This window comes from Capsicum annuum, chromosome 5 (genome assembly GCF_002878395.1).
Source record: "Capsicum annuum cultivar UCD-10X-F1 chromosome 5, UCD10Xv1.1, whole genome shotgun sequence".
In the NCBI taxonomy this organism is placed as follows: domain Eukaryota; kingdom Viridiplantae; phylum Streptophyta; class Magnoliopsida; order Solanales; family Solanaceae; genus Capsicum; species Capsicum annuum.
In genome coordinates, this window is record NC_061115.1 from 176,926,345 (window position 1) to 176,954,153 (window position 27,809).

The following is a 27,809-nucleotide window of genomic DNA, read 5'->3' on the forward strand; positions in this document are numbered from 1 at the left end:
GTAACATAATAGATATACACATAGTTTTGCATTCTCAGATATTACAGTTTTCATGCATTCATATTCAGTTATCTCATGCTATTCAGTTAGTCCTTATTTTATATACACATTACCTCATGCACATCAGCTTGTCCTCACCTCATATACCAGTACATTCAAAGTACTGACCATATACACTTCTTTGCGCTATGATGTCTTATATCATAGGTTTGGACGCACAATTTCCCGACCGTAGTTAGATAGCTCAGCATAATCCAGCAGTCGTAGTGGTGAGTCCTCATCCATCGAGGACATGTTATGATTGCTCAGTTATTTCAGTAGTTCATTTTATTCAGTCAGTCGAAGTTAGTTGGGGGTCTGTCCCATCAACTCCTCAGTCAGTTTAAAGGCTTTTAGACTTTCAGACAATCAGTTAGACAGTCAGTCGGTTACTTCAGTAGTGCTAGATGTTTTGGTTAAACAATTGGTTTCTAGTATTTTATCAGTTGTTCAGACATACTTTGATGTGTTTTGTAGTATTCAGATTTTAGTATATGCCAGTTTATTTTTCGCTCATTTATATTGTTACTATCTATTCAGTGCTCACAACAGGTACTAGCTCATAGGTTAGCTTATGGTCACTTGTGATCTTAAGCACAGTTGTTGTGACTAGGGGGTAACCTCGGGTCGTGACAGGAGTCTATGGTTAGAGATGAAATCGAAAAGTTAGAATGCGAGCATGGTTATCACGTGGAATGTGTAAAACAATGGTTAAAGGTCAAAAATTGGTGTGAGGGGGTAGATAAAGATCGAAGCAAAATGTTTTAAGTGTATTTTGCCGAGATCTTGGGGCTTGAATTTTATTTGGTGCTAATTTTTGTGGGTAATAATGTGGGGAAGATGCTCAATGCTTCGGTATTTTGCAGCTAGGTTCCGGAGTTCCTTCAGAAACCCATTATCAGATGATAAATTAAAAAATATATGGCAATATGTAGTTCAAAAGTTTTGTAGAAAAAACAAAATCCTTTTCTTATTGGTTGCAATAGGAATCCAATACTAGAAAGGATGTGTTCGGATCATTTGAGTTGGTAAAAATATCTATCCTCTCAATGCTACAACTACAACCAACAAAGGATGAAGGAGACAATAAAAATTCAAATAGAACAGAGCCTCTCGTTATAGTAGTGAAAAGCAATACCAAACAGGCATGGGTTGTGCTCACTTCCCTACTTCCTCAACCCCACAATTGAAACAAGGAATGCCGTTGGGATAAACTTAGTAGTTTTCAACTTATCAAACTCATTATCCAGAAGGTCTTCAATAGAGGAGTCAAGAAGCATAGGACATCATCTCGATTGCAACAACTACATTTCTATATGATCATTGATAGAGATCTCTTAACCTTAGAGGATTGCAACAACTACATTTCTATATGGTCATTGGTCAAAGATGTCTCAATCTTGTGATGCATCGAATTTCATCATTTATGTAAATAAGAAGTGCTTAATTATATTGTAAGACTTGGTTTTGCTACTTATAGTTCTAACTGGTACTTAAACATCTTGCTTGTAGTACAATTTGGCTTATAGCACATAAACATCTTGCTTTGATGTTGGGCTCGTGCTGACACGACCATGCTCCTCTAGTACATATACAAATTAAAGTAGATCTATAGTATATATTTTGACCATGTTTGTTAAAGTAGATGGCTGAAGTATGCATCTACGTAGTTCTAAATTTTTTTGTCATTTTTCTTTTAGGAATCTGCACCAAAACTATTTGGAACACCTCTACTTAAGATATAGTTAAAAATTATAAAATGTGTAATACTTAATCCTTCAGAATCAAATGCAGAATTTCAAAATTGAGAATAAATTTTGTGGATCTAAGTTGTCAAACTACAGATATACAAAGTTAAAATTGAGATTACCAAACTAACTTCAGATTCATATACTTGACGTTGACATATTGTTTTTGCAGTTCAAACTTAAAACACCATAAATTAAACTTGACAATCATCAATTTCATGTACATATTTTTGACATTTGAACTACAAAAGAGCAATTTTTGACTCAAATATCCAAAATTGACAGTCATTAAACTAAATATTTTTTCTGAAAAAGGGAAATTGATAGAAGAATGATCGAGTGAATATTCAATCTACATTTATTGAATCACAATGAAATATTTGAGTGCTCCTGTAACAACTATTAATAGTTCTAATAGAACAAAATGATATATTAGTATACCTATATATGTTAACAAAGAGAGAGAGAGAGTGTGTGAGAGAGAGAATGTGTGTGTATTGATATTATATTCAAGTGAGCTGACCTGACATCAAATTTCATAAATATTAGGTTAAGTGCATATTGATAACGTAACATTCCTACTCCCCAAAGTGAGAAACGTACTCGATTGTATGCAATATAATTATCAAACTATGAGTCGAGCTCGATCTCATAGAGAACAAGATATAGGCAATCAAGTAAGTAAGGAATTACAACCAACTACTCTAAGCCAAATACTTGATAATATTTAGAGTTTCGAGAAAATTATAATTAATGTGAAAATATAACTAACCAAGTAAGTAAGTAAAATGATCAATAGACACAAGCATCGATACAAGGGAAATCACTCTCAAATAATGATCCAATGTATTTCACAAGTTTGCATATAGATGATTTTATATTATATAGCCTCGGATAATTATATATTAGTTCCTCTCGGGCACTAAGACTCCCTAATTGGCTATCTGTAGCCCAATCAAGAGCATTAAGAACACCTTTTAATTAATGAAAGGAAATTTTTTTTATTGATTTATTTTTGGGGAAGAAAAACAAATAGTACATGAGATTGATCCATTAATAGTTAAGCCATCCCGTTAGACACACTGAGAGAGAAAGAGAGAGAGATTTAATTAAGCCTTGTATGAAGTAGGGAGGGGCATGCCCTTGACAATATTGATGAGAGTATGGTTATCTGGGAGGTTGTACTTGTCTCGCAATGAGCAGCATGGCAAGAAAATATTGAAGTAAAATTGCTCTCCAAGTATGTGTTATCTCACATCTCTGGTATTGTTAAATGCCAATTTTATTGTTGTCCATGAGTTTGAATACACCTGGATGTTGTTCCTCTTGTTGCATCCACTAAGTTATAGTTATTTCTCTTCTCCGGAATTCACTTTAGGGACTCAACATCCATTGCAAAAAATATCCATCCAGGTGATAGGTTCTTATGCTGTTTTTGTTGTTCCCAAAAATGACTTCAAAAAGTTACAGTAGATGGCATTTTCCATATTTGTTACAACAGGAAGCTTTCTTGGGTCAGTTGGGGCTTCATCAACCATGAGATCATACTTTAAGGCTTTATCGGTAGCTCCAAATTACTCTACAGGCTTCAATGGAGTTTCGATATTATTATGTGAGATACCGTTCAAACCATATCTAAGATTACCATTTACTTGTCCCATGGAGTTGACAATATTGATGGTAGGGTGATGTTGATCTATCCATAATGGTAGAAAACTTAAAGGTAGAGTCGGGCAGCGCTAGCAATTTTCATTTGAAAGAACAAAATTGTTTCATGGACTCTTTGCCTTCAATGTTGTTTGGTGGGGATGCTGTGAGCTTAAGTGTCCTAGACCCTTGCCATTGGCATAGCAAATGATGGCAATAAAGGAGAGTTCTTGCTTCAAGAACCTACTTGAAACAACTAAGTATAATTGTCCTTGGCCTCCTGATCCGTAGACAATAATATTAAGAGGCATTGACCTACGACTTTAGGTTTTTCCAACCTCCATGGTAAAAATAGATCTTTTGCCTCGTTAACCGTAGTAGACTTTTGTCTGCCAATGATATGTTCATTGTCCAACTTTTTTTTTCAAGATCTAGTGACCTTTGTTGTACCAATCCCCCCACAAACACATTATAGTAATTCACATGATTATCAAAAGGATCATGAATGAGAGTACAACTACGGATATTGATGGGACCATATCCACCCATTGCTCGGTGCAAGGATATGATTGGGAAGTAGTAGTAGCTACCAATCTAGTCTGTGACCTGAAAATAGTAGATAAAAATTTTACAAAGCATGATTGGGAACATGGTTTTCTAGGTACCATCTTGCCATCAGTTCTTTCTATGTTGAATACTGCTCCAGCTGAAGAGGAATAGGCTTGTCCAAGTTACTGAAGACATTGACGATAATATTGTTGTTGGAGGTAAAATTGGTTCAAGGCCCTGGGAGGTGCCCATTGATGAGGATACCTTGTTGTGGCACAACCAATAAAGTGATTGCGTCACAGGTTATGTTGCAGCTAAAGTAGAGGTAAGAGTCCTTAGCTCCCACCCCAATAAAAGGCAAAATAGCAAATCCACAATTATCACTTTACCATTTCCCATGGCATTGCATTTTTGTGTTTTCTTTGCACTACTAAAAAAAAATAGAAAAACCGACCACAAAGTATCGATCACACAACTTGTAGCAGGAAAAAACCGATTGCATGTGGTCGGTTTTTATTTTTATTTATTCTTTTAAAAAATTTTAAAAAGCGACTTGTGGTCGCTTTTATATTTTAAAATTTCAAAATAATTATTTGAATAATTTTTATATTAATTATTATTTCTTTTAAAAGTTTAAAATAAAACAAAACCGACCATTTGGGTCATTTTTTAATTTAAAAAAATAATTTTTTTTTAAAAAACCAACCACTTTAAAAATAGTTTTTAATTAATTTTTTAAATAAAATCGACCACAAGTGGTCGGTTTTTAATTAAAAAAAATAAAATTATTTTTTAAAAACCAACAACTTGTGGTTGATTTTATTTAAAAATATAACTAATTTTTTTTTAAAACCGATCACATGTGGTCGGTTTTGGAATTAAAAAAAATAAAAAAGTAAATAATTTTATAAAACCGACCACTTGTGGTCGATTTTGTAATTAAAAAGATAAATTATTTAGGAAACCGACCAATTGTGGTCGATTTTTATTAAAAAAATAATTATATATTTAATCTAATTTATTATTTTTTAAAATTGCACTGATCACACATAGTCGATAACCAATATAATAATAATAAAAATTAATCAATCTTAGATTTTGTAAAAATATTATACTAAAAAATATATCAAATAAAATAAACAAATTACGTTAAACATAATCTTTATCTTTTACTTATGTTTCAATATATAAAATAAATATCTTCCTTTGTATATATGTTAAATGACGTTAAACATGCATAATCTTAATTTGTATAATGAATACGTGTATATATCTATCATACCGTTTACGATAATGATATTATGCTACTATTGAAATTATAATAATGTAATGTACATATATAACTGATAATTCATCAGAATATTATGATTGTGTTCTATTATGAGGTAATATACTTGTGGATGTGATGTATATATAGTACGCATTCAAGAGTTCATATATATAAATATCTTTATATATATATATATATATATATATATAGTGATCGATCGATGAACGATGTAGTAAAAAACTAGTACAATATATCCAAACATATTGAATACGTTGATTTGAAACGTTTGAAGTAACTGTATGTTGAAGTTATGTTGTAAGCTAATCAAATTAATCGATAACTCATCAAAGTATGTCTATGAAATACGTCGCATTATATTATTGGATAATATACTCGTGTACGTATGTGATGTATGTCGTACGTAGTTAGAACTTGATATAGTCAATAGTGTGTATATGTGTGTGTATGTATAGGTATATATACAGTATATACATATTATATAGTAAAGGTATATTAATGACATAAGATAAACTAACCGATAATTCATCTGAGTATATGTGAAATACGTTGTATATTATTATGGAGTAGTAAAATCGTGTATGTGATGTATATAGTACGTATTTGAAAGCTGATAACCAATTGAATATATTTATATATACACGTATATCTCATGTAGTGACGTATGCATTAATCTAAAGCTCGATAACAGAATCTATATATCAAAAATATTTTGAATAATACGTTGATATCATACTATTGAAGAAATAGATATTCTATTTTGTGTCAATGTAGACACGAGTATAATGTTGAAGTTGTAATAACGTAAGACAAGTAATCGATAATTTATCTGATTAACACGTTGTATTACGAGGTGTATATATATAATATCATATTTAAAAGATAATTAACCAAAAATTTATTGTAATTTACAAAATTTATTGATATTATTATATGATTGAGGAAATATACTACTCGTGTTAATGTGATGATAAAATAACTATTTATCTGATTTTTATATATACGAATTGTATTAAATTATTTGGATGTTGTTATAAATATTATAGAATTCATTAAAATTTTAAATTGTTAAAAATTAATTTTAATTAATTAATATATTTTTTAATTTATTTTAATTTATTAATTATAATTTATTAAACTTTAATTTCAAAAATAATTTTGTAAAAACCGACCACGTAATAATAATAAAAAATTATTAAATTGATTAACCCGACCCGACTCGCCCCGTCCTACAAAATAAAACACAAAACACACATATAAACCCCGACCAAACACAACAACAACCACCAAAATCCACCAAACATACACTTTTACGGATAAACACACACAACACACACATCACGATCCAGCGACGGTGACGGTGACGGCAGCTCGGCCAACTTCTCCGGCGACTCCAACATGTGAATTGTTCTCTTATTCTCTAACTTTCTCTTTCCCTCTCATTTATTAAATAACACACAAAAAATCTTAGTTGCGATTTTAAGTCTCAGAAATATGAGTTGTATTACTAGGAATTTGTTTGATTCAACTGTAGGAGCAAGACCTTAGCTTAATTTTTGATAATTCATTATCGTTTTTACTATTCTTTTTTTGATTTTTTTTTGGAGAAATCTTATTCCTATTCCTTAGCTCAAGTTTTTGCTTATAGTAATTTGAGTTTTGTTATGAGTTTTGTGGCATTTTGACAAAATGAGAAAAAATGTTAATTTTATCTATTGCTTTCAAATTATCAACAATTAGTTTTAAAGTTGGAATGGTAGCAGTGCATTGTCTAGTCCTTCGATTTTTGTTATTATTGTTGTTAGTAGGAATGAAATTCATAAATGTGATACTAAATTGTTGCAATTATTTAAGCGAAAGCTTATTCTTTCTAATAATTATACTATTTGACAGAGTCTGAATTCAAAAAAAGGATTGCTTTGCTATTTTTTCGATAACCACTTATCTCTTTTTCTTTAATTTAGGCCAAGCAAAGGTAAGTTGATTTCTCTTTTTTTTTTTTATAATGAAGTCTTTAAATGTAGTTTAGTTTGGGATTGTTCGTTGTAGAAGGCTTTGAAAGCCATAGGAATTTTGTGATGATTATATGATGTGAGAGGGACATGCGACGCCTCTACTTATTTGCTTTGTTACACTTGTTCAATTGTTTGACTTATTATACTATAAATGAATGTGTTGCTTGAAAGTGAATAAGTGTAGTTACTTAGCTTGAAGGTGAACTTTTATTTTGAATTTTGTTGAAGCTTAGATACTTGAAATGTGAACTTTTTATTGTGAATTTTGCTATGCTTGGTAATTTTGGGAGGTGACTTAGTGACTTGAAAATGTTGAAGTTTAGATACTTGAAATGAAATTTTTTGTTTTGGAAGTAGTTTAGTTTGGTAACTTGTGAGGTGACTTAGTCACTTGAAATTGATTAAGCGTAGGTACTTGAAATGTGAATTTTTGTTTTGAATGTGGTTTACTTTGGTAACATGTGAGGTGACTTAGTCACTTGAAATTGATTAAGTGTAGGTACTTGTAATCTTTTGAATGTGGTTTAGTTTGGTGACTTGGGTGGTGACTTAGTGACTTAAAATTGATTAAGTGTAGGTAGTTGAAAGGTGAATTTTTTTTTTGAATGTGGTTTAGTTTGGTGACTTGGGTGGTGACTTAGTGAGTTGAAATTGATTAAGTGTAGGTATTTCAAATGTGAATTTATCATTTTGAAGGTAGTTTAGTTTGTTGTTTTAGGAGGGGACTTAGTGACTTGAAAAATGTTGAAGTTTAGATACTTGAAATGGAAATTTTTATTTTTTGAATGTGGTTTAATTTGGTAACTTGGGAGGTGACTTATTTACTTGAAATTGATTAAGTGTAGGTACTTGAAAGGTGAATTTTTATTTTGAATGTGGTTTATTCTACTAACATGTGAAATGATTTAGTCACTTGAAATTGATTAAGTGTAAGTACTTGAAATGTGAATTTTTTTGTTTTGAATGTGGTTTAGTTTGGTGACTTGAGTGGTGACTTAGTGAGTTGAAATTGATTAAGTGTCGGTACTTCAAATGTGAATTTATCATTTTGAAGGTAGTTTAGTTCGTTGTTTTAGGATGTGACGTAGTGACTTGAAAATGTTGAAGTTTAGATACTTCAAATGAAAATTTTTGTTTTGAATGTGGTTTAGTTTGTGTAACACCCCGTATTCAAGTACGTGTATGGGCGTACTCAAGTACGTGTAATGGTCTTATTTATATGAAATTAATTTTTTTATTTTATTTATACCGGAATTTGTCCGTCGATGGTTCCATGCGAATGTTATTGAATAAGCTTTCCACCGATATAAAGATTTTCAAAAATGGATAGGTTTCGGATATAATCGATCACGTTCGAAACTATAAAACGGTGGCTGGGATATTTGAGAATAGTAAATGTGCAGGAAAATTTTCTGCACACAAACTACTGAGGCCAGCTGAATTTTTGGATCAACTTCGAACGATCATAACTCCCTTAATATAATGAACTGGGAGAGCTGCAACCTATGAAAAGAAATATCTTTGAGTCTTCTTTCCAATGCAATTGGTTTCATCCAAATCCAATATCTTAGTAAGGAGTTATACTCGTTTTACTTCAGCCTATCAAAACAGATTTTTAGGGTCAACTTCAAACGACCATAACTCCTTGTACAGGACGAATTGGGTGGCCTACTTTATATGAATTGAAATCCCTTTGAATTATCCTTCCAACGATACCAATTTCACCCAAATACGATATCGGAGCAAAGAGTTATGGTCGATCTACTTTAGCTTATCAAAATAGTCCACCAAAGGACAAATTTGACATTATTTAAATTTTAAAGGCATTTTGGTCATTTTCTATTATATTATGGACAGGAATATGTGTATATATACATGTATATGAGTTCAAAAACTCATTTTCATCATCAATCATTGAGAAAAAACAAACCCTAGCCAAATTTGACCTTTAAATTACTTTTGATTCAACCGTAGAAATTCCAAAGTAATCCGATAACTGCGTTTGTCATCTCGAGAGCTTCGAATGACACCTATTATTTGCGTAAACAGAATTGCATAATCAAGAGGTGAATTCTAAGGTATGAATATTTTTTGCCTTTGTTCTTTTCCATATGTATATGTGTGATAGAGGATTATATGTATTGGTTGTTATTGAAAAGTGATGGAAATAGGGTTATGGACTATTTTGCATGGTTTGTTTGTATTGAATTGTGGAAGGTAGATATGGTAATTGAGTTATGGAAGGTGGATATGGTGATATACTATTGAATTGATGATTATTTATGTCTATGGCTCAATTTAGTTTAATGGATTGGTTGGAAGGATAAATGAATCCAAACTTGATATTGGAGGATGTTGTATGAATATGCATGACATGTGAATGTAATTGGAGTATAAGAGGGTTAAAGTGACACCCTTTATGGTGTAATTAAGGCTTACTACTTAACCACTAGTTTGGTGAATTCAAATAATTGAATTGTGACGTTTGGTTGCTAATACTAGATTGCTATATATGTTCATTGTAGATAAGTAATTTGAAAAGATGGGAAGTCCATTTGGGACTAGTAGTGAAGGTTGACAGTCAGGTATGTAAAGCATATGCTATACCATATCTTTGGCATGAAGGTGAACAATTGTTCTATTAAGAAAGTTTCCAAAGTTATTCAGTAACATGTGATCCATAATGGTTTTGTATGATGTCCTACGTTACCAATGAACTTGTTTCCACCCTACAAGATGTCAAGACATTCCAATACTTACTTGTCTTCCAAATCTTACATGTTTATTACACTAATGAATGTCAGAAGGTATCCGGTTACTCAAATAAGATCTATGTGCTATTAATGACTCCAAAACATTTCATTGATATACCAATAAGTTCCTACTTCATTGTTATGGCATTGATGACTCCAAAACACTTCATTGATGTGCCAATGAGTTCTTAATTCATTTTTATTGCATTGATGGTCTATTTATGTGTCTCTTATTGATGTATCATTGTTTCAAAGTATCAAAAATGCGGTGGTGACCGAAATAACAATCTCGAAGATTAATTAAACTAAGTGATAGAAGTTCTCTCTTATCAGGTGATATCCCAGGAGCATAAGCCTATCATGGGTCGATCCTTATTTATGTGTTTATGGGTGGTATCCCAAGGGCATAAGCCTATCATGGGTCGATCCCAGTTGATATGTACTGGAGGCAGCCTAATAGTCACAGTACAGTACAGTAATGATTACAAAGATGATTAGAACGAAGGTAAAGTGATTGAATAAATACAATGTACAGGTTGTCATAAGTTCTAATAAGTGTGGTCCACTCCTATTACGATTTATTCACTTATTTCTGATTTCTATTGTGCTCCTATATCATATGTGATTATCTACAGCTTTACATACTCAGTACATATTTCGTACTGACGTCCCCCACGGGGGACCTGCATTTCATGTTGTAGGCACAGGTACCTCAGCTCATACACCTCACAAGTAGGAACCAGGATATCCAGCTGCTTTTGGTGAGCTCTAGTTTGCTTCAGGGCTTTCCGTGTAATATCTAGTCAATTTTGGTGTTGTATAGAAGTTAGTTATATGGCGGGGTGTGTCCCGACCTTAGTTAAACTCTGTGTATTGTCTAGAGGCTTTTTAGACCTAATGTACAGTCAAGGTGGTATTTTGTTAATAGACGTGACGGCTCCAACGGCCAAGTATTGTATATACATATATATGTATGCTCGAGCTTATATAGGTGATTATTTCTTTTTATATGCGACATGATGCTGTTCAAATTTCAGGTTGTCATAGAGGTATGCATAGGAAGTATAAGGTTATGAGATGGTTTTCCCGGTCCTCCTCGGTTACGAGTGTCAGTCCACCCCAATAGGATTTGAGGCGTGACAGTTTGGTAACTTTGGAGGTGACTTATTCACTTGAAATGATTAAGTGTAAGTAGTTGAAATGTGAATTTCTGTTTTGAATGTGGTTTAATTTGGTGACTTGGGTGGTGACTTAGTGAGTTAAAATTGATTAAGTGTAGGTACTTCAAATGTGAATTTATCATTTTGAAGGTAGTTTAGTTTGTTGTTTTAGGATGTGACTTAGTGACTTGAAAATGTTGAAGTTTAGATACTTGAAATGGAAATTTTTATTTTGAACGTGGTTTAGTTTGGTAACTTGGGAGGTGACTTATTCACTTGAAATTGATTAAGTGTAAGTAGTTGAAATGTGAATTTTTATTTTGAATGTGGTTTAGTTTGGTAACTTGGGAGGTGACTTATTCACTTGAAATTGATTAAGTGCAAGTAGTTGAAATATGAATTTTTGTTTCGAATGTGGGTTAGTTTGGTAACTTGGGAGGTGACTTATTCACTTGAAATTGATTTAGAGTAGGTACTTGAAAGGTGAATTTATCATTTTGAAGGTAGTCTAGTTTGTGTTTTTGGGAGGTGACTGACTTGAACTAATTAGTTGAATCTGATTTTAATTTAGGTACTTTTTCATTTTGAACTTAGGTACTTGAAATGTGAACTTTTGTGACTTGAAATAATTGGTTGAATCTGATTGATTGTGTAGATGGAACCTGATTATAGCTGGATATATCAACGGAATAATGATAAAGAATGGATCTTAGGGTGGAATTTGTTGAAGGTGTCAAACGATTTGTTGAACATGCTAAGACACTCGATATTTGATCACGTTTTTGGGCTATTCGTTGTCCTTGTGTTAGATGTGATGGTACAAATATTTTAAAAGAAGAAGTTGTGAAGGAATATCCTTATAGAAGGGGGTTTCACGAGAGCTTTTTAAGATTGCATACTATTGATGGTGATGTTGAGCAAAATAACTTTGTTGTTGGTGAAAGTAGTAGGTCTGCAGGGCATAATGAATATCAAGATGCTAGGATGACAGAAATAGTGCATGATGTTTTTGGGATGCAACATGGGGGCGACTTTAGGAAAAATATCGAAGATGTTCCCAATAGACAAGCGGGTCGTTTTTATGAACAACTGCATGCTACTAGTCATCCTTTGTTTGATGGGTATCCGTATTCTCGTTTGTCTGTTGCTGTTAGATTATTAAGTATTAAATCTGATTGGAATATTGCTGAAAGAGGAATAGACTCAATAATAGACCTTATTAAAGAGTTAGTTGAACCCGCCTTAGACGTTCCTGATTCTTTCTATAAGGCAAAAAGATTGGTGTCAAAGTTAGGTCTCTGCTCGTTAAGAATTAATTATTGTGAAAATGAACGCATGTTGTACTTTCAGGAAGATGCTAACCTAGAGTCCTGTAAGTTTTGTTAGTACCCTCGATATAAGCGTGGTTGTAGTGAAAATAAAATTGCTATTAAGGCGATACATTATTTACCTCTAATACCAAGGTTGAAGAGGTTGTATGCTTCAAACAGCTCAGTTCCTCATATGAGATGGCATAGTGAAAATAGAAGGCCCACTGGTGTTATGTGGCATCCATCTGATGGAGAGGCTTTGAAGCATTTTGATGCAACTTATCCAGAGTTTGCAGCTGAGCCACGAAATATTCATTTAGGATTATGTGCGGATGACTTCTCTCATTTTTTAGTTGGTGCTGCACCATATTCATGTTGTCCTGTATTTATCACCCCGTATAATCTTTCTCCTGAAATGTTGATGACTAGTCCTTATATATTTTTGAATTGTGTTGTTCCTGGACCGCATAATCCAAAAAGCAGAATAGATATCTACTTGCAACCTTTGATTGATGAACTTCAAATTTTATGGCATGAGGTGATTGAAACTTGGGACATCTCACTTAAACAGAATTTCAATCTGCGTGCATATCTAATGTGGATTGTTAATGATTTTCCTAGTTATGGAATATTTTCTGGGTGAATGACAGCTGGAAAGTTGGGTTGTCCATACTGCATGAAAAAAATAAAATCTTTCACATTGAGACATGGCAGGAAAAATTCATGGTTTGATTGTCATCATTGTTTCTTGCCACCTGATTATGAATTTAGGAGACTCAGGAATGCATTCAGAAAGAATAGAATGGAACATGATGGTCCACCTTCAAGGTTATCTGGTCATGACATCTGGGAGATAGTTCAGGATTTGCCTAAAGTTAGCGAAGAAACATTGTATAGGCTGGATGGATATGACATTTCGCATAACTAGACTAAGCAAAGTATATTTTGGGAGTTAGAATATTGACCAGATAATTTACTTAGACATAATGTAGATGTCATGCATACTGAGAAGAACTATTTTGACAACTTGTTCAACACAGTTATGGATGTCACCGGCAAGACAAAGGATAATCCTAAGGCCAGACTTGACTTACTAGAATATTGCAAATACAGAGAATTATACTTACAGGAGGGGTCCAATAGCAATGTTCTTAAGCCCAAGGTTAGTTTTACATTCAAGTTGGACCAAAAGCAACAAATATGTGAGTGGGTCCAAAGTTTAAAGATGTTAGATGGATATGCCTCAAATTTAGAAAAGAGGGTTGATATGGCACAAGCAATCTTGTATGGAATGAAAAGCCATGATTGTCATGTTTTCATGAAACAATTACCTCCAATTGCTTTTATTTATTTACCTGAAAACATATGGAAACCAATAGCAGAGATTAGTTTATTTTTCAAAGACTTATGTGCCACCACATTAAAAGAAGAAAATCTGGCGCGAATGAAAATTAATATTATTGTTATCACCAACAAGTTGGAGAAGATTTTTCCGCCAGGGTTCTTCGATGTGATGGGACATCTTCCCATTCACCTTATGCACGAAGCTCAGCTACGCGGTCCAGTTTAAACTAGGTGGATGTATCCATTCGAACGGTAAGCAATTGCAACATATTTAAATTCATACATATCTTATTTTAATATAGTAAACATCTCATCTTAAGATTGTGCAGGGCAATTGAAAAACTAAAAAGGGGTCCTAAAAATAAACATAGGGTGGAAGGCTCTATAGTTGAGGAATATCTTGCAAGAGAAACGTCTCAATTTTGTTCATACTACTTTCATGATGAAGTTGCTTATTCAAGAAATATAACGAATCATCATCAGGATGATGAGAAGGAGCCTCATTTTCAATCAATCTGGTCGTTAGGCTAAAAAGATCATATTTCGCCGGCTTACTACCATGGAACACAAATCAACAACTTTATATGTCTTATTGAATTGCCTGGAAGTTGAGCCTTCTCTGAAGTAAGGAGATTAAAATTTAACATATCTTATTTATTTACTCATTCCCTTAAGAGAACTAATTGTGTTTCGCATGTTGAATCTTCAATTCATTTAAGACTAAATTCCATGAAAATCAAGTGTATGGATCCTTTGCAACATGGTTTAGATATGTTGTTCGTAAGTGTACTAATATTTCTATAAATTTTAAATATTTACACATTCTTCAACTAACTTATATATATATGTATAATATTTTTAGGTACACCAGTCACAAAATGCAGCTGTATACGATCAGTTCTTGAGAGATATTTCTTTGGGACCAGTTGAAGCTCATACAATGTTCCATTACACAGTAAATGAGTTTAAATTTTTCATCGAAGAACTCTCCAGAACAAGAAAAATAAACAATAGTGGTGTTTGGCATCATACACGAGATCTTAGAACTGGAGTATGTTGGTTTCCCAATAAAAAAATTATCATCTTTCGATGTAAATGGTTTGATCCAAGCACAAGAGGCACAAGAGTACATAAGGAGCATAACATCATTGAAGTAAAGCACAATAGGTCGTATCCTGTTTACGATCCTTTTGTGCTAGTGCAAAATGCTAAACAAGTGTATTATGATCTTTATCCGTTGTGCAGTGATAAGTCTGATTGGTGAGCTGTAATCAAAACAAAGACTATAGGATGGGTGGAATTTAAGAACGTGTTGGAGACTGCGTATTAAAATGAAATGCAAAAGGATCACCAACTAGTGGACATTGACTTAGTGGATAGTTTGAATCGCCCGAAAAATATATTTGAAGAAGTTAATATTGCAGAAGAAAAGGATGAGTGGGTAGGAGATGAGGAAACTTTCGAAGAGGATGAATGGTTTAGTAAAGAATCTTCAAGAGAGGAGAATTAGTATGTGTAGGTTGTATTTATTATATACTGATGTCTTTATGCTTTGTACTATTTACCTTTATGTTTCTTGTTTAAGATTGATATGTAATATACTGTGTAAGATTGTTTTCACTTTTCCATAATTTATATAGTAATAGAAATATTCTTGTCTATCTCATGTTGTTGGAGCGATTTGAAATGTGAATTAGTAACTTGATATTAGTTACTTGGAATGTTTTCTTATATATTCATTTTGTAGGAACTAACTACTTGTTAACTTTATATATTTTAGATGGAAGGTAGAGGTGACAAAGGTAAGGAAAAATTTGATCCTACAAAAACAAAAAATAAAAAACAATCTCCGCCTTATAAAAGACCGACAGGTATTCATATATCTGAAGGTCGGTTTTTTGACGCGCCTTCACGACCTTCATATTCTAGGTCGTCGCAACATTCAATTCATGCTCCTACGCATGTGAGTCCACTTCATGGGTATACAATGACTCATTCTGCTCCCATCCCCGTGTCACCTCCATCACAATACTATCAGACGACTGTTGGCATATCTAGGCATCGACCATCGTCTGCAGTACCCTCTAGTAGCAGTCACCCACGTTTTCATAGTAATTCTGCTAGATCTATTGGGTTGATGGATCTTCATCTTGGAGGCACTCCATTCGGTGCTTCATATCCAACCACACCAGTGCATCCACCATCACTTGTTCCGCAGTCCGGAGACAGAGATGATTATTGGAGGCGTTATATTATTCCATATGAAATAGGGTAAGATTTCTAAATATAATAAGATTATTCATTTTTTATTTACTATATTATTATACTCTATGAAATTACTGTTTGATCTTGTGTTGTAGGTTTTGGCCGGATGCTGGAGTTGAAAAAACTATGACTAAATATATTTGTCTGTACTTCAATGGCTATTGGACCAGTTGGCAAAAGGTTTCAGAAAAGGACAGAGACCAAATGTTTAAATAATTTTATGTAAGGATTTAACTTATCGACTACTTAACACATTGTTAGAACAAAAAATTGAATATTATATTTTTATTTTTATTGTAGAAATATTACTGGTGGGATGACGTGAATGAATATGCTATAAGGAGAAATTTTTATGGAAAAGCTAGGTCTAGCTTTAACGGTCTGTTGGATTATACCAGAACCAACAGGGTACGGTCAGGGTTTATACTTGAACCCATGTGGCAAGAGTATCTTCGCTATTAGAATAGCGAAGAATACCAATTATTGAGTAACAAAGAAAAGAAAATCAGGGCATCATCCAAGGGTGACTCTCTACATACTGCAGGTAGATTAGTATGATTGCTGTGGAGGAAAAAATGATATGTAACGTTTACAGTTTTAATTGTTTATTTCTATTTAAATTTTTAATTATTTAAAGATTAATAGTTTTTTCATATGAAGAAAAAAATGGGTAGGAAGGTAAGACACGATGAACTATTTGAGGAGATGCATGTAAAGAAGAAAAAGAACCCAACTGATGAAGATGTCTGGGTTGAGCCTCATGCAAAAGCTGCCCATGTAAGAATCAAATTTTGAATTTATGAATCTTTTTCTCAAAGTTGATATTATTCAAGTACAAGTACTTTAATAATTTTTTACTATTAATTTTAACTTTTGTTTGAATATAGGACAAATATATGCAACTTGTTAATGAGTATCGTAGTACTCAGCCTCCTGAAAGTCAGGGTGACACAATACCTGAACATGTAGAGGAAGAGTTATGGCAAGAAACTATGGGTCCTGCAGTTAGAGGCCAGTTCTACGGATACCACAAAAAGTATTTTGGCGATAATGTTAGGTCTTCATCCAGCCCTATATACTATACCTCATCAATTGATAGAAAAACCATTGAATCACTAAAAAATATGATTTCTAAACTCACTGAAGAACTTGCTGCACAGAGAGAGGGGGAGAAAGAGAAGGAGGAGGAAACAACATCACAAGTCAGGATGTTGCAGAAGCAGTTCAGCTCTTTTATTCCATCTGCAGGGATTCTTCCTCTATGTCCTGGTGATGCAGTTCGGGCTACAAAGGTCTAGGCCCTCTGGATGATATCAGCACATATGAGGAATCAAATCTTGTGTGTGCGGCTGAGGATGCGGAAGACGAAGACGAAGACGATGATGATGAGTGGTAGTTTTTTTTACCTTTGTATGTGTTGTAGTTTGGATTTGGACAAGAGTTGTAGTTTTTACACTTTAGTGTGTTTTTAGACTTGTATTGTATGCTGCTTGTTTGAATGGAATGTAGCATATATATATATTGTATGCTTGTTTGTTTAGCTGGTTGATGGAATATACCATGTATAAGCTTTTATTTTTTTAAAAAAAATTACCAGAAAATTAATTAATTAATTTTTAAAATTGATTATTTTTTAAAATTAATTAAATAAAAATACCGACCACAAGTGGTTGATTTTTTTAAAATTAATTAACTTAAAAATTGATCACTTGTGGTCGGTTTTATTAAAATTAATTAATTAATTTAAAAATAAAATCGATCACTTATGGTCGGTTTTATTAAAATTAATTAATTAATTTTAAAATAAAACCGACCACTTGTGGTGGGTTTATTTTGAATTTTTTTTAAAATATTTTTTTTTAAATAATAATGAATTTTAAAAATATATATTTTTTTTTCAAAAAACCGACCACACGTGGTCAGTTTTTAAAAAACTACCACGCTTTTATTGACCACACATTGCGGTCGGTTTTATGATCGAAAATGCAGGAAAACTGACCACATGTGGTCGGTTTGTGTGATCGATTTTCCCATTTTTTTTAGTAGTGTTCCTCTGATACTCAAACTTAAAAAATCTCTTTATATTTTGGTGACTTATTTTTTTGGAAGTTTAATTTTTTTACTCTCTCAGAAGAAGAGTTGAGGTTAATAATGTAAATAGTTCTGACGGTAGAAGCTCTTTTGTTGTCATATTTTGCACTACATCTAATTTATCAGATATCCCAACAAATAATAATAGGAAAGATTTGAATAATGAGCTATGAGCATCATTTTCATATTTAGTAGTCCACCATTTCATCGATAGAAGCCTAAGATATATGCCACCAGTATTGAGGGAACTATTACCCAAACAAAAACTTTTCAATTATGGTTAACAATTTCAAGGATGGTAAAGCTGCAATAATCACAGTTAAAATTCACATACGAACAAAACGTGAGAATTCACATCAGTAGGGAGTTTGTTTCTCAAGGCTAGCTAGAGAAAGAACAAACACTTGAAAGAGCGGTGGTTATTTCATGTCATAATATTTGTGAAGTGAATGTGTCCTTTTTGTTTGATAAGGTCCCAAGCAGCAGAGAAATTAAAGGTGCCTTTGAAATTAAGCATTTGAACAGAATAACCCTTTGTGTTGAGTTTTAAAAAAAATAGGGCCTCTTGAAATTTGTAGAAAGGAAGGATAATACTTATAAGATCTACATTTCATTAACTATTATTTCAGAAATAAAGTAATATTGGACTGTCCATCATGTCTAATCTGATGTAGCTAGATCATCAGTGCCAAGCCAATTGTATTACTATAAATAGAAAATTTCAAAATGGAGTCTTCATGAGATGTGTTCCTCTACGCTCTTTCTATTAGTCAGTAATTATTTTCAAGCATGGAAATCACTAGATTGCTCTTGTTTGAGATTGTTTTGAGAAATTGACTCATTTAACAGCTTTTGATCCTAAAAAGTCATCAATGTTTGAATTTCATATCTTTATAGACATCCCTAGCTTTTCAAAAACCCGTTCGACCTTTATGGCTTTATTAATAAAATAACAATGATTTTCCCCAAAAGTCCAATAATACTTATTTCCCAAGAAGAAATTAACTACAAATTTTACAATAAAGTTTCATGATAGTCTTGTGGGAAGACAAAGCAAACATTAATGAATTGGAATGGATTGTTGGACTAACAATTTTATAAGTGAGACTATTAAAATAAAATTTTTTTTCTAGTGTAAAAGACATCTAAATTAGGTGATTGATTCTTAAAATGGTGCTAAAAAAGAAAGAGTGAGAGGCCAAATAGTGGCTTTTGTTGTTGTTGACTCTCTTATAGAGATATTTTCAAAGGCTATCTAGGTAGTCATCATGATCATATCATGATTTTATAGTCCATGAAGTGAAGATAATAACATCATCTGCAAAGCTCAAGTAATTAACTAGGGAACTTCATTTCTCCATGTAAAAGTCATTAAATAATTCATGATGATTGTAGTTATTAAGCACTTTTGAAAGGAATTTAGCTCAAATAATAAAATAAGGAAGGAGCTAAAAGATCATACCTTGTTTCAATCTTCTTGACGAATGAAAGAAGCCATGCCTGGTCCTACAAATAAGAATATAGGAATACCAATTACTAGACATGGTCCTCCAAATCATATCAAAATGGTTTTGTTGAACCCCATTTTTCTGAGAATAATATAAGTGTAGGTCCAAGAAACATTGTCATATGCTTTAATCTTGTCAAGCATGATAGCCATATTACCACCAAAATATAGCTTCTTAATCCCATGAATAATTTCCCGAGCAAGTATAATATTCTCAGAAATATTTTTCTCTTTAGTGAATCTTGAATGATTGTTCGAGATCAACTTAGGGAGGATAAGGGCCAGTCTAGAACCAATTATTTTAGAGACTTAGTGTTCGAGAAAATAATTTAAACCATGAAACTTGAATGTATAAAAAGTCTTATTCTGTCAAAGAGACAAGGAATTTTACCCACATTTTCATAGAAATTCGCCCACACAAATTTTATATATTCTGATATTATTTGAATTACACAACAGAAGACTATGGAAGTGGAGGATGATCTGGTATATGAGTGATTGAAGGTTGGATTCGTGATCAGCCACACTTCAAAATAACACAGGCTCGACTATAAAGCCACTAAAACAATCGCTTGGGGCTCATTTTTTTCCTAAAAATATGTTCTATTTGTATTATTTGGGAAAAATCTCTTTGAGATAGAAAATTTTGAATAGAAAGTAAAATAACTTTTTACCTTCTAATATGGGACCTTGCAATAATTGAAAATGGAATAGCTTTTAGATAATTGTACTATTTTTTTTTATATGGTATCTCTTTAGTGTCTCGTTTATATATTAATAACAACTAATATGGGCTCACATATCTCTCTCTCTTTATACATATACTAGTTTAGTTCTACGCGCTTCGCGCAGGTAATTCACTTTATTGAGTTCAAACGTTACACTAAATAGGATATTTGTTTAAATAATAAAGATGAATACAATAATTAAATTTAATATTTTTGAAGAATTTATTTAATTAAACCTAACCTTTACCAAAAAATTTTCAAAGTCGATCGACATTCATCTACCACTTGTAAACCGCAACAAAATAATACGATGATAGAGACATCAAAATAATATAATTAAATCTAACTTTTACACAAAAAATTCTTCAACTTCGTCGGACACTCATTTACCACCTGTAAACTATAACAAAATAATACGATAATAGAGACATCAAAATAATACAACTAAATTTTATCTTTACACAAAAAATTTTCAAAACAAAGATATAAAAACAATACAATTAAACCTAACATTTACCGAAAAAAAAATTCTCAAAACCAACCGACATTCATCTACCACCTGTAAATTCATCTGCGACCTGTAAACTACAACAAAATAATACAATAATGATAAAAAAACTTCAGTTTTGATGAAAATAATTCTTGTCTGAGCAAAAATTTTGACACTAAAAAACGACTTGAATGAAAACAAAGAAGATATATATATACACACACGTTGAATCATATTATGTTGACAAAAATAGTGAAGAAATCTAGAGTTAGAAAATTAAGCATCCATCAATCTAGATATGCAACCGAATCAAGTTAGATGATCATCAATCATATTTTCACAATAAGTAAACCAGTTTCTTTCTCTAGTTTAACGTGCATCTCAATATTTATAGAAGTATTTCCTTAATAGAGTCTTATTTTAGGAGTATTTTTCTAATTGATCAGTACAAAGAAAAATATTAATTAATTCTCCTTCCATATATTTTAGGAGTCTAGTTAATATAATAAAAGTAATTAAATAATAAATTGAAGAAAATAGTGAAAAGACAGTTTTATCTAAAGGAAAATCTTTTAATGAAGGATAAAAAGTTCAAATCACTTTTTAAGAGTCTTTACATTTTTAATATATTATAGATATATATATTCATTTTTCTCTTTTGCTATTTTCAATCTCTTATTTAAACTATTAATAAGTGAAGATTTAAATACTACGAAGGGTATTAATGTAATTTTAATTTTCTCAATGACTATCTCTTAAAAAGGGATATTTTAGTAAGTTCACCTTCATCTTTCCAGTACACAATGTACGTGTGCACAATAGGTAGATCCACATACATAATTTGTCATCTTTGCTTTCTTCTCTGAAACTATGTAAGATCGTTGATGTGTCTGGTTAATTTTCTCTTCCATGTCTCTTCTTTGAGGTTGCTCTCTGTGTGGTGAGTTCTGCATAGGGTTTAGTCTTACCAGTGTGTCGAGAAGTGCTCCCGAGTCAATCTGATGATGAAATTTCACATTTGACTATCGACATTGAAGGTAATTTTTGTTCGAGAAGTGCTCCCGAGTCAATGTGATGATGAAATTTCACGTTTGACTATCGACATTAAAGGTAATATTTGTTTAGATCATAAATTTCTGAACTTTTTCCTTTCAATTTTTGGATTTATTTGCTTAATCTTCCCTGCCCCCCCTAAAGTCTTAATTTTCTTATTTATCCAAGTTATAATTGCCTTTTAATTTACTCTTTATGTGTGTTGTGTTTTGGAATTTTCATATAGATTGGAGAAAGTATTTTGAATGTGACTTGCAGGAAACTATCTAAAGGTACTGAAAATTAAAATCAAAATGCCAGTGTGTGTTATTCGTTTTCTTAACTACTTGCTAATCATTGGATCTCGAAACATTATACTTGAGAAGCACTTCAAGGGAATTTTTAAGCCTCTTCACTCTTTCGGAGATCATTAGTTTCCTTCTTTACGTGCATGTTGTGGGTTTGATGTTTTTAGAGTCATTATATCTTTGTGATCTTTCAGTTTCAAGTTTCAAATTTCAAATTTAACTAGGGGATGTGTTGAAGTTGGGTAAATCACTTAGAAAACACGAAGAGCTATATGTGGAGCTATGATAAATTTAAAGTGACTTCTGCGGATGAACAAATGCATATTTTGATCTTAAAGGTAGTTTCATTTGCATGTGGAGCTATGCTAAATCTGAGATTACTTTTACGAAAGGAGGAATTTGATGGCTTATGCTCAAACTGGTTCTAGAAAAACTGTTGCTTTCTGGTTCCCCATCATAAATGGGATCATGAGGGGACAATTTCCTAGATCTCCACGTCCACTTATGGTATTTCCTCTTGCTCTTATTATTTCTTCGACGAGGGAGCTCTCATGCCAGGTAAGTTTTTCGGATTATTAGCCTGTATATACTCTAACAAGAGAAGAAAATATGAAGAAGAATTAATACATTGATATATGGTTTGCTTCAGAAAATAAGTTTAAGTTTTATCTGAAGGGTTGAGGGTTATGTCGTGATCTGCAGATTCATGATGAGGCTAAAAGATTTTCATATCAAACTGGCATCAAGGTGGTTGTTGCCTATAGTGGTCCAAATATGGAACAGATTTCCACCTTCTCAATATATGTGTAGTAGCTTTTCTTTAATGTTACCAGTCTCAAAATAAATGTAGTAGCTTTTCTTTTCAACCCCTTTTCAGGCAATATTGTGGGCTCGTAATATAATATAAGAATATGAGGGTGAGGCTTGAGAGAGCTTGATTCACTGTATTGTTTAATGTGCATAAGTTTTATCTTCCTTTGGTACATCACTACATTGCTATCATGTCTTATATTTTACCCTTATTGATAAAAAAAACTTTCATGTGATTTATTTCTAACAGTTATTTTATGTCGTGACACTATTAACAACTTCGAGAATTAGAGAGAGGCGTGCAGATTATTGTAGCAACCCCTAGAAGGTTGGTAGATTTACTTGATAGAGCAAGAGTTTCATTGCAGATGATAAGATATTTGGCTCTAGACGAGGCTGACCGAATGCTTGACATGGGTTTTGAACCTCAAATAAGGAAAATGGTGCAGCAGATGGACATGCCTCCGCCAGGTGTACAACGACCATATTTTTCAGTTCCACTTTCCCAAAAGAGATTCAGGTTATGTTTTTACATTGGCAAGCTTTTCATTTATTAGGTCATTCTGCATATTTGATCAATTCAAATTGAAATAAAATGATCTTAACAATGTTTGATGCGGTTTGTCTGCCACATCTCTGTTGTATTTCTGAGTTTTGTCAAGCTTTTTTAAATCCCATTCTTCTACTCTTTTCCGCAAATCGATGACCATTTATAGCTATTATACATTTTCTTCTTTTCTTATCTCCTGCACCCATATCTTAGTAATGCAAATATGATGATGGGTTAAAAAAAGGATATTCAATGTGTATTTATTTATTGAAGAAAAAAAATAACCATATTGTTCCTTGCATATGGACGACAGCAAGTCTGAGTTTGGATTCATCTATTGTGGAACTACCTTATGGCTATTGTAGAACTTCCTGAGCCTTAACTCTTGTGTTAACTGATGAACTCATGAAGTATAGTTCCCAATAAAATAATTGGTATAGTAGAAAGGTAGTGTAATGTATTTGCTTTGTGAATAAAGTTATTTAATTTGTTTACTTAGAAGTGTGTAGTCGTATATGATAGGTCGAAAGATATAGGCAAATGAGTGCAAATTTTGTTGCGATAATGATAGTATTATGACTAGCCTTTAAGAATCATGTTGATTTTTTGTCAAAATTCTGAGCTTATATGTGTTGAGTTTTATTTATGAATATTTTGAGGCTTTTATTGCTTTGGTCCTGCTTGTTATTTGGTGTAACATGCTTTGGTCCTTCTTGTTATTTGGCGCAACATACTTACTTTGTCAGAAAAGTTACATAAAGGTGTTTGGTTGTACTTAATAGATCGAAAGATACAGGCAAATGTAGAAGCTGATTCTGATGCACCAGTAAATCCACCAAAGGTTGAGGAAAAGCATAGTGCTATTCCTAATGATTTATCGACTGGTTCTGATGTCTCTAAAAGGTTCATGGAACTGCTGTTGATTCACTTAATTTTTACTTTGATTTTATTTGTTCATTCAATATTAATTACGACAAAATTATGTGCTTAGAGAAGTTGAGTCATTTCATTTGTTCACTCAATACTAAGTATTGTATCATTATGTGATTTAGGAAAGCTGAGTGTCAAGGAAAAATCTCCGAGCTAATGCGGAGAAGTTTAAGTTCCAGGCCGAGGTCTCTCAACTTATGGACATCCTTATCAACTCTCTTTATAGTAACAAGGACATCTTCTTGACGAAGCTGATTTCCAATGCTTCTGATGTAAGTCTGAATTTCAGTTTTGGTGTCTGTTCCATGTGAGCTATAAAAAGTTTGTTTTGAAATTATTTGTTGTTTGTTTCAGGGACTGGACATGATCAGTTCCCTTACACTCACTAACTTTGGTGAAGGTGATAATACTAAGCTCAAGATTCAGGTTAGTGATTCGTACCTTATTGACTTACTCTATCTTTGTTGGTTACCCATTGAGAATTTCTTTTTACGCTCATTCAATTGTGGTTATTTCATGGATTGCAGATTAAACTCGATAAAGAAAAGAAAATTCTTTCCATTTGTGACAGAGGTGTTGGTATGAATGACTAAGGAGGATCTAAAAAGAATTTGGGAACCATAGCTAAATCTGGAACTTTAAGAGATTTCTAACATAACATTCAAGAGAAATTTTTTTCCTTCATAGATTTCTAAAGTTCAAGAGAAATTTGTTTCCTGTATAGATTTTTAACATTCAAGAGAAATTCATTTCCTTTATAAATTTCCAACATTGAAGAGAAATTTGTTTCATGTATGAAAGAATACTGTGAGTGTCTATGAGTGTGTACATGATATGCAGTATATGTAGTTAATTATTTAATCATCTTGGTTATCCTAAAGTTATATCAATAACAGAAACAATGATTGCACGGGTATGAGCCATCTAGTTATTAAATATTTTGAAGTCTAACTTTACTTTCTGCATTTTGCAGAATTACTGTTATTTGATTACAAAAATTCAAAATTTACTTTTTAGTGTCTTTCAAAATTTCAAGCGTTACAACAATCAACGTTATATTAGAGTAATATATAAAACACTATTTTGATATCATTATATCAACTTATCAATTTGAGCCAGATTTTTTATCACTAATTTATAATATATTGTTTTCATTAAAATCTTGGCATATTTGATGCTCTTACTTTATAAGAATATATTATTTTTTAGTTATTATTAAAATTTATTCAATTTAAATATGTCAAAAATATAACTTTACATCTAAAAAAGTAAAAAAAATCACATTTAAATTTTTTTTAGGGTCTCCGTATGAAGCTTGCCTTTAGGCCCCTAATCTTATCAAGTCGCCCTACTTCAAGAGATAAATATCAATTTTATGCTTGATTATGCCTTTAGGCCTCTAATGTTATCTATATTACATGCAATGCAAGTGATCTGACTATTTGCTTCCCTTGCATATGTCAATATTTCAACACTGTGTATTTATAGCTATATTATATATCGTGGATAAATATAAAAAGTTCCGTAGCTAAACACTTTAGTCACATTTTTTTCTTTCGTAGCAAAAAGTGGCGAAACTAAAAATCAGCTATAAACTTTACATGATATTTGGCTAAGAACAAATACTTATAACTATCAAAAATTCTGTTGTAGCTATGATGGTAAAAGAATCTTGCTATGAAATTTATATTTATAGCCAATAAATTTATTCTTCGCCATGATAAATAGAATCTATAGTAATTTTACACACACACACATATATATATAGCCATAATATATTCTGTTGTGGCAAAAGACTTGATTTCTTTGCTAAGAATCTATTAATTTTGCCACGAAATACATAAATTATAGCTACTTTTTTTAATTGTCTTTGAAATATATCGTTATATTTTATTCTTTTTTGACAATTATATTGGGTTTAGCCAACAACCATAAAAATTCATTACTACAAATTGAAGAATATTTTCATAATCATTATTAATAACAAAAATTTCTATGACTTTGCTAAAATTAAAAAGAAATTAACAATTCCATTACTATAAATTAAAGAATTTTCTACAGCTTTGTCAATAAGAAGAGTTACATAATGTAGCTACAAATTTATTTTTGAGATCCTAAAATAATTGTCAAATTATGTATAATTATATTTTTTAATTTTGAGAATAGTCACAATATACAAATTGAGACACCATCTTGTTTGAGTCCAAGACAGCATAATCTTCTACTGTCTCTTCTTATTAGTCTTCAATTGCATCTCAACTTGATCAACATCCATCCTAATTTGTCATGTATATGCTTTTATTCTAGCCTATCAATTATAGTAAAGTAATTTATCATCAAAAAAATTAAGACAAACTAATTATATATGTATTAAAAGTATATTCTTTAGGTAATATTTTTACTAAAAATATTTTAAAATAAAAATAAGAAAAAAATGCACTCGATTAAAAAAGTAAACAAACCTTTTGGACTTTTTAAACTTCATAAAACCTGTATAGCTTTCAAATTTTAATATAACAACAAAAACATATTCAATGTAATTTAATAAACGGAACATTTTAAATCTCAATATCAATTTTAAAATCTATATAAACGAAATATTACCTTTAAATTAAAAAAAATTCTATACAATCCAATGCAATATTCATATGCTACTTGGAGAAATTCAAGTTGTAAAACCTTAAAAAGAAAAAAAAAATTATCAGCAATACATTATAAAAAATTAAGATCAAATAAAAACAGAGAAGAGAAAGGATAAGGGGCACAGGGGAATCGAGGGGGCCGGGGAAGCCCGCGGGGGAGAGGGGAGGGGAAGACTGAGATCTAGGGGAAGACAGGGGCTGGGGAATACGGGGGGGGGGGGGGGGGAGGAGTAGGATCTGACTTGTGACGTGTGACTTGTGAGTGTTTGTTAATGGGAAGGAGAAGTAGATTATTTAATTAGGTTTTAATTTTGAGGGGAGAATTTTGGGACTTTGCAATTTTCATTTTTTGGGGAGATTTGGGGTTTAATATAAATGAAAAATTTTGAGTGGCAGCATGGAAAATTCTTTATTGAGCAATTCGCCTTTGGCCTTTGGCCTTTGGTTTTCCTTTACCTAATATAATACTATTAATATAGTAATATGTTTATTTTTTCTTTAATTGTTTACGGATGCTCATAGTATTTAGTACTATGTAACTATAATTAATATAATAATTGCACCTAAAAACAAAAAATAAATATAGAAATAAAAATCATCAAA

The 27,809-nt window shown here is 32.0% G+C and overlaps 1 protein-coding gene, 1 long non-coding RNA gene and 1 pseudogene across 2 annotated transcripts; 2 read left to right on the forward strand and 1 right to left on the reverse strand.

The window, feature by feature from the left end:
* Positions 1-2,896: 2,896 nt before the first annotated feature.
* On the reverse strand, positions 2,897-4,382 carry LOC107871951 (annotated as a pseudogene).
* A 17,356-nt stretch (positions 4,383-21,738) lies between these two features.
* Positions 21,739-23,740, forward strand: LOC124898944. Its single transcript, XR_007056055.1, has 2 exons — positions 21,739-21,971; positions 22,499-23,740. It is a non-coding gene; the product is annotated as an uncharacterized LOC124898944 (long non-coding RNA).
* A 123-nt stretch (positions 23,741-23,863) lies between these two features.
* Positions 23,864-25,408, forward strand: LOC107870947 (endoplasmin homolog). Its single transcript, XM_047412202.1, has 4 exons — positions 23,864-23,867; positions 24,417-24,537; positions 24,704-24,836; positions 24,919-25,408. The coding sequence occupies exons 1-4, from the start codon at positions 23,864-23,866 to the stop codon at positions 25,147-25,149; spliced, it is 489 nt and encodes a 162-aa protein (XP_047268158.1). The 3' UTR covers positions 25,150-25,408.
* Positions 25,409-27,809: the final 2,401 nt, after the last annotated feature.

Bases quoted from the DNA above. Each gene is read 5' to 3' on its own strand.
- LOC107870947 (XM_047412202.1), top strand. The intron at 24,538-24,703 runs GTTCATGGAACT...CTGAGTGTCAAG, and splicing joins GGTTCTGATGTCTCTAAAAG to GAAAAATCTCCGAGCTAATG. The intron at 24,837-24,918 runs GTAAGTCTGAAT...TGTTTGTTTCAG, and splicing joins TGATTTCCAATGCTTCTGAT to GGACTGGACATGATCAGTTC.